At 30.9% G+C, this 8,334-nt stretch overlaps 1 protein-coding gene across 1 annotated transcript; it reads left to right on the top strand.

The window, feature by feature from the left end:
• Nucleotides 1-782: 782 nt before the first annotated feature.
• Nucleotides 783-4,390, top strand: LOC114714351 (glucan endo-1,3-beta-glucosidase 14-like). The gene is made up of 4 exons (XM_028899084.1): nt 783-1,116; nt 1,322-2,385; nt 3,066-3,162; nt 4,072-4,390. Exons 1-3 carry the CDS (start codon nt 1,053-1,055, stop codon nt 3,147-3,149), a joined length of 1,212 nt encoding a protein of 403 aa, XP_028754917.1. The 5' UTR covers nt 783-1,052; the 3' UTR covers nt 3,150-3,162; nt 4,072-4,390.
• Nucleotides 4,391-8,334: the final 3,944 nt, after the last annotated feature.

The following is an 8,334-nucleotide window of genomic DNA, read 5'->3' as shown; positions in this document are numbered from 1 at the left end:
CTAAACTACCACCCACACTTTGATAGCTTTTACGTTCAAGTTACCAACACTCCAGAACGTCTTCTATCATAAGAATTCTCTCTGGGGAAATATGGTCAGCCAAAAGACAAATCTGTAACTTAGAGGATGTTTGGATGGAATCAAAATCATGGTTTTAAAATACTTTTATGATATATAAAATAAATATACATATGAGTTTATTTCAATTTGTGAAAAAGTGCTTTTAATCTCACCCATGCATCTCCCACAAAAAGAAAAAAGATTGAACCAATTAGACCAACCGGATCTTAGATCACTACTATGAAATGACAAGTATCCGAAGACAATAAGATATTATTTTGCCTAAATACTTTACACAAATACGTGGTTCTCTATAGTACAAAGAAAAGGGTCCATCTATATCATTATTGCTCAAAATTTTTCTTACGCGAAGGCATTTCCAAGTCAAAAAGGGTCAATTCCAGCGATTTCATTGTCTTCTTACCCAAAAGCGTTATGGCAACATGCCTCCTAGGTGCCCCCATAAGCAAGTGTATTAAATAAGTATATATACATAATTATTATATAACAAAAATTATACTACTATCTATACAGAATCTCTCATCATTAGGTCAACTAAAAATTTCACCTTGCCTCAAATATTGGGATCCTGCCACAATAACTTGCCTCAAATATTTAACCTACCGAAGAGGGATTTCTCTTCCTTTTGCACGAAGAAAGTGGCTCAAAAGGGTATTTGGGCCAAAAGAAACTACAAAAAATTGGAGCTTGGCTGAGAAAAAATAATGCTATTTTGGAAAACTAGAAGTCTAAAACAATTTAAAAACCACTTGAGGAAGTAAGAGCATGAGGCTGAGGTAGCAATACTACAAGTGCAAGCCAAGCCCTCAGAAAAGCCATAAACAAATCGTCTCGTTACCTTCGACCTCTTCTTCCTCTCTGCCTCCAAAATATTCTAACAAGAAAAGAAAGGAATTCATCCGCCTACAATACCTCTCTTTATCTCCATTTAAGAACTCTTCAAACTCTTCAATTTCGAAGTCTCTCTCACAATGACAACATTTGTCAGAAGAATGGCTATTGGCTATGCTTTTCTTGCTCTTTTCCTCTCTTCAGGTATCATTTTGTTCTGTTTTGCTCTGCATACATATATTTCCTTGATTCTAGATTTTACTCTTTAAATCTTTTTCTTACTTTGTTATGTATAAAAAGAAGGAATCTGATACTATGATATGATACGATATTTATCATATGTATGAGGGATCATATTAAGTAGTAGCACTAACTGATTTCAACACTGCTGGTTCAATCACATATGTAGGATTCTTACTTGGTGTGGCTTCCTTTGGGATTAACTATGGCCAAGTAGCTGACAACTTGCCACCACCAGAAAAAGTGGTCGAACTCTTGACATCCTTTAAGCTCACGAAAGCAAGAATCTACGACACAAATCCTCGGGTTCTGTCAGCTTTTGCCAATTCCAACATTGAGCTCATTGTGACAGTAGAAAACGAAATACTCAACCAGCTAGACGATCCCCAAGAAGCACTTGAATGGGTGAACAATCGCATCAAGCCGTTCGTTCCTGGCACAAAAATCACAGCAATCCATGTAGGAAACGAAGTCTTCACTGATGATGATCCAACTCTTATTCAATACCTCGTTCCTGCTGTGGTTAACATTCACAACGCAATTTCTCAGCTAGGCATTAACACAAACATCATGGTGACAACCCCAAGTTCCCAAGCAGTTCTCGATCAATCCTATCCTCCTTCAAACGGCAGCTTCAAGAGCGAAATCTCCGAGATTATGACTCAATTCTTGAACTTCTTATCAAGCACGAAAACTCCATTTTGGATCAACGCCTACCCATTCTTCGCTTACAAGGACGAACCATCTCAAATCCCACTCGAATACGTTCTATTCAATCCCAGCCCAGGAATGGTGGACCCGGTCACGAATCTACACTACGACAACATGCTATACGCCATGGTGGACGCGGTTGTTTTCGCGATTCAGAAACTGGGTTTCGACGGAATCGAGGTGAAAGTATCGGAGACAGGATGGCCATCGAAGGGCGATTCCGATGAACCAGGAGCGACCGTTCAGAACGCAGCGACCTATAACGGGAACTTGTTGAGAAGGCAGATGGCGGGCGAAGGGACGCCTCTGAGGCCAAAAATGAGCCTGGAGGTGTATCTGTTTGCATTGTTCAATGAGGATTCAAAGCCCGGCCCGACGTCGGAGAGGAATTATGGGCTGTTTCAGCCTGATGAAAGTATGGTTTACGACGTAGGGCTTTCTAATATTAAATCATCATCGGCGTCATCGTCGTCGTCGGCGTCCTCAGATCCTTCGGTTTCTCTTAACTCCTCTGCCAGTAAGGTAATTAGTTTCATTTGTTTACAGATTTGTGAAAACTTAAGTTCGCTTATAGCTGCAGATAGTTACAGCTAGAATTAAACTTGAAACAGAGAACTTGAGGATATTATAGTTTTAATTAACGTAATCCAAACTATTGCCGCTATTTTACAGCGTAAATGACTAGCTTACCTTTTTTTTGTTTGTTAAATTTATATAAATTAGTTAATTAGCTCCTAGAAAATTGAAGTCAACCGAAATGAAGAAAAGGTCAGAGGTTTAATATAAGTATTTGTCTTAAATGATAATCTCTTAATTATTATTATTTTTAAAATAATTTCTTATTTAAAAATAATTAATTAAAAATTTTAAATATAAACTTTTCAAATAAAATATAAACAGTTGATCTTTTTCGTAATACGTAGTGCTAATTTCTTTTCCCTTTAAAAAAAATTAACATTAAAAAAATCTTCGCTCGTTATTAGAAATTTTAGTTATTAAAAATAATTTGATTTAAAACCCTCCCCATTTTCAAAGCTTCTCAAACATAAATAAACTAAGATTTATAGGAAAATCTATATCTCCATGTATATGTAATAAAAATGTTATTTAGTTCCAAAAATATTATATACAATCCATATATATACCATAAATATTTAGCTAATATTTACAAGCTATAAGCATACTCATACTGTGAATTGCAGGGATCACCGAAGCATTATAAAAGCTTGCTCTGCTGGGTGCTTGTGTTATTATTGCCGACTTCAACTCTGTGGGACACAGCTTAAAACAACTAATTAGGTATATTTATATATTCCCTATCATTCATCTATACAAATGATAATATAATACCCGACATTCCTATTGCATATCATATGTATGCCATTATTTTAATTTATATTTTACATACTTCATAATTATATTCATTCTTCATTCATTGCCTATCATATTCCTATCATACCGTATCCATAATTTCATATAATCACATTCACATTTTTTTTGGTATGACCCCACACACGACATTTCAATATTATCAAAACATATACTATCTCCGGTTCTAATTATAAGAGTTAGTTGACTAATTTGAGGAGATTAGGAAAAGAAGTTAAGTTAGTTATTTGTCATAAATAGGTGTTGTCTGTTCTAAAATATCCTTACTAATCAAGTGTATTGACTAGAACTGTCATTATTGGAGAGACTATTTAAAAAAAAAACATAAATATTAGAGACAAGGTGGATTGGGGTCTTATATTTAGAACTAAAATAAAAATCAAATGAGGTCTTATATTAAAGACCGGAGGTAGTATATTATTTGTGAGTTATAAATAATATGACCTATTTTATATTTTGTACAACTCAATAGTTGAAAAACATGTGACTTATTTGAAATGATGAGTTTTCGAATTTGAATCCTCCAGATCAAAATTGAAAATCCGAATTTTAATAATGTTTTAATTTTATATAATTTAAAATCAAAATAATTTGTTATTGCCATCACGTAAAGGATGTATTTATTATTTAAAGTATATAGATTGGAAAAATATTAAATCAGGATTATTCAAATTAAATTTCCACTATTCAAATCTTTTTTTTTTTCATCCATTCAAATCTCATCATAATAATATTCTTAATTATCATTATCATGAGTATTAAAATTAGACCCATATGAATTCTGTTCATAATAAAATTGATTAGTATAATATTTTACAGGAACCATGAGGAAGAAATTTTTGTGGATAGAAGAGGCAGAGGGTGAAGAGAGAAAGCCATTACTATTACGAGCCAAAAAAAAAAAGAAAAGAAAATGACCACAAAAACAGGACAACCAGCAATGGGCAACCGCCATGTGTATCTAACACTATAAATTATTTCACCCCTCCTTATGTGGAGCTTCTCTAGTGAGCAGTCTCAATAATAACATCTCATTCTTTTTTGGCTGCCTCATTCACAATAATAACATCTCTAGTCCTCCTCCTTATTATTTGTATATACATTACATTGTATGAATAAAATAATTGCTGGCTCTCTCGTTTTTTTCTTCTATTTATGTATGCAAATGAAAGGTTAGGAGGCATTTGGCAAGAATGGAAATTCATTCTTTTTTATTGAAAAAATATATATAATTTTGTAATTATTTAAAAATTTATCACTACTCATTTCATTTATTTTTTTTTCATTTTAGTATAATATCGAAGGAATAACTCCATGATACAGAATGAATATAATTGTAAACAACAACAACACACTAAAATTGTTTTTATAATTGAAAAGGGCAGAAAAATATAGATCAAGGGCTCTCACTCTCTTGGTGTAATGATGGATCCAATTGGTAATTACTACCTCCGGTCCTAATTATAAGATCCAGTTGACTTATTTGAAGAGATTAAGGAAGTAAGTTAAGTTAGTTATTTGTAATAAATAAGTGTTGTCATTCCTAAAATATCCTTGCTAATTAAGTGTATTAGCTAGAACTATTATTATTAGAAGGATAATCTTGAAAAAAAATACATAAATATGAGAGACAAAATGGATTGAGGTCTTATAATTAGGATCAAACAAAAATTCAAACAGGATCTTATATTAAGGATCGGAAGTAGTATACTATTTATATTTCATAATAATAGGAGCTCAAATCTTGTATTGATATAATAATTTTATTAGTAAGTGACTCATAAGTACTTCTATAAATATTTTTTTGAGTTCTCGCAATGTGTTTGAGTGCGAGAATTTTTTTAAATATCTAATAGTGGATCTTAATCTAAAACTTCATCTAAACATAATAAATAATATTGTAATAAATAGCGCTGTTATTAAAACAACTTACTATTAATTTTAAAAAAAAAAGTAAAGTTTTTTTTTTGCTTAAGCGCTACATATATTTTTTTATTAAAAATAATTTTATTTAAAATACTATCAACGTGAGCATTTCGGTGAAGAGAAAGAAGAAAAGATTTGATTTTGAGGGGAATGCATATAATATATATATATATATATATATATTTTTTGGCTGGAAAGAGGGGACAATAAAAGCAGAGGCCTATCAGGAGGGGATTGCGTTCCACGTAGAGGTGTTGGAGTTGATGACAAAGGAGCTAACGTGGTGCACATGAAGGCCGGCCTTTATTTCCTGTGTTTGGCATAACAAACACCCACCCACGCACCTCCTTTTCAAATCACATACCTCCCACCATCCCTCTCCCTGTCTCTCCCCAGTCCTCGGTCTCATGCCATTTTCAAAATTTGCTCCTCACCCGTTCAGTTTTCTCTTCCTCCATTGCTTTGCCGGTGGACGTCCTTTTATCCACCCCACTTATTTATTTATTTCATTTTTTGTCTTAGCTGTGTAATTTCTTAAATATTAAAATTTAAAATTAAACATAATTATCGTTTTCCATTTTCAAAATTTGCTCTTACTCCATTGCTTTGCCGGTGGACGTCCTTTTCTCCACCTCATTTATTTATTTATTTCATTTTTGGTCTTAGCTATGGAATTTCTTAAATATTGAAGAAGGACAAATTGCAAATAAAAACCATAAAATTTGAAAAATTACAGACAAAGACCCATTTACAAAAATATTGTCAAAACCTATAATATTATTGTCAAAACCCATAATAATATTGTAATGGATCCCAATTTATAATTTTTCATATTTGACTGTCTTTATTTATGATTTTGTCTTAAAAAATTTGAACATTTTAATGAAATTTAAAATTAAACATAATTATCGTTTTCTAAAAAAGGCAGTCGTTGACACATTGATGTTGACAATCACACTAGCGCCAGATCTCCTGCAACTAACCCGTCAAGAGTGATGAACCTCAGATGTTTTTGTCCAATGAACCTGAGATTTAAAACCTCAATAATATCACCTTCTATCCTAATTATAAGAGTTAGTTAGTTAATTTGAGAAGATTAAAAAAATAAGTTAAGTTAGTTATTTGTAATAAATATGTGTTGTATTTCCTAAAATATCATTATTAGAAGGATTACATTAGAAAAAAAAATACATAAATATAAGAAACAAAATGAATTAAAATCCTATATTTATTTATTTTTCTTAAAGTAGTCCATATAATAATGGTAGTTCTAGCAAAGGGTAGAAACAGGCCAGACAGTCTGTTAGGGGTCTATGGCCTGACCTGTATTTGGCTTGACCTAGCTTGTTCTATTTTTCAAAAGAAACAGGCTCAGGCCTGTTTGAAAACCTGTTTAACTTAACAGGTTAGGCTTAGGTTCTCTGGAAAGCCTGTTAAGCTTGTTAAACCGATCTTAGCCTGTTATAAATTTATAATTATAATATATAAGAAATTAGTTAATGGTACTATTGTTAATGTGCTTCTTTAATTTATTTTTTCATTTTAATATATGGTTAATGGCCTAATACTTTCTTGGATTTTGAAGTTTAGTAGATAAGTGAAGATAAAAATATAATTTAAAATAATAATATCAATAAATAATGTGATCTTTAAATTCTAAAAAAAAAAATATATATATATATAATAGGAAAGAAAAATTTTGCTCCAAGAAAAATTTTATTCGTCATAAAATTAATAGTTTGCTCTCTTTATTTATTTATCTTGATTTTAATTTTCATTTTGCATTTAAACATAATCTTGTTTCAAATTTTAACATACAATTATAACTAGTTTTCAATAATATCTTTATAAATTGTAATTAAGATTTAAAATAGTACTTATGATACCAAAATTTAAATAAAAGACAAGACTAAAAAATTAATTATTATGTGTGCTTTTTTAATCTTAGGTTTTTTTTAATATCGCTATGTAATTTGAATTTTTTAAAAGTATAGGTTTTTTAATAGGTATCAGGCCAGGCCTTTATACAGACTAGGCCTAGGTTAAATAATAAACATGTAACAAGCCACAGGCTAGGCTTAGGCCGATAGACTACAAAACAGGCCTAGCCTGTTAAGAGCAAGGCCTGGCCTGTTTTTACCTTTAGTTCCAGTTAATGCACTTGATTAGTAAGGATATTTTAGGAAAGACAAAACTGATTTATTACAAATAACTAAATTAACTAGTTTTCTTAATCTACTCAAATTAATCAACTAGCTTTTATATTAAAGATTAGAGATAGTATAAGATTCAGGTTATGGTAGTTCAAATAATACTAGTACTAGTAGATTTGAGAATCCTTAATTGTTAATTTAAATAGCTCTGAACCGTGGAAGAGAGGAGTATGCTAGACCTACATTGAAGTATTGATAGCAATTCTTAAATATCGTAGAATAAAATGGTTATAAACTAAATCTTATATTAAGAACAGAAGGTGATATAAGGTTGCACAAAAATTGTCAATAATTATTAGGCGCACATATGTGTGTGTCTATATGCATGTGGGATCATAATTTTCATTAATATATGTAGTTTTGCTTATTGATTCGAGTCATTTCAAAAAATCTACTGATAAAAAGTAGTTTTATAATTTCAAGAATCTTCAAAAAAATTTAAATATAAAAAAATCCATGACAACCTATAATTCGTTGTGATCATCTCTTGTATGTGTTTATTTGTCAGCTAAAAGAGAAAAGTGAAAGATACATTGCATCCATATGAATAGGCCTTCATTCATCATGTCTTCATTCTTTTTGTTTTTTTGTTTTAAATTACAATCATCCAACATGAGTATCAACAAGAATCGTCAAATTCAAATGACAGTAATTCTCCAAATGTGATTTTTTTTCAATATAAAAAATTAAAATACTCGACTTTATTTAAAGGGAATTATGTCCCTTTTACTCAAGCCAACTATTTATTTTTTTAAAATTATGGCTTACTCTCTTCTATAAAATAAGGAGAGAGAAAAACAAGATTCTAGTTTATGAAAATTTCAGTCATTCTACTTATAGAATAGTTTAAATTCTTTAATGGCCAGGAAATTCGTAAAGTAATTTTAGTTTGTAAGAATCGGTAAATTAATTTTAAAATAAAAAGCAAGGATTTTATGTCATT

This window comes from Neltuma alba, unplaced genomic scaffold (genome assembly GCF_004799145.2).
Source record: "Neltuma alba isolate B1F8T4 unplaced genomic scaffold, ASM479914v2 tig00011499_pilon, whole genome shotgun sequence".
Taxonomy (NCBI): domain Eukaryota; kingdom Viridiplantae; phylum Streptophyta; class Magnoliopsida; order Fabales; family Fabaceae; genus Neltuma; species Neltuma alba.
This window is presented reverse-complemented; position numbering and strand designations above follow the sequence as displayed.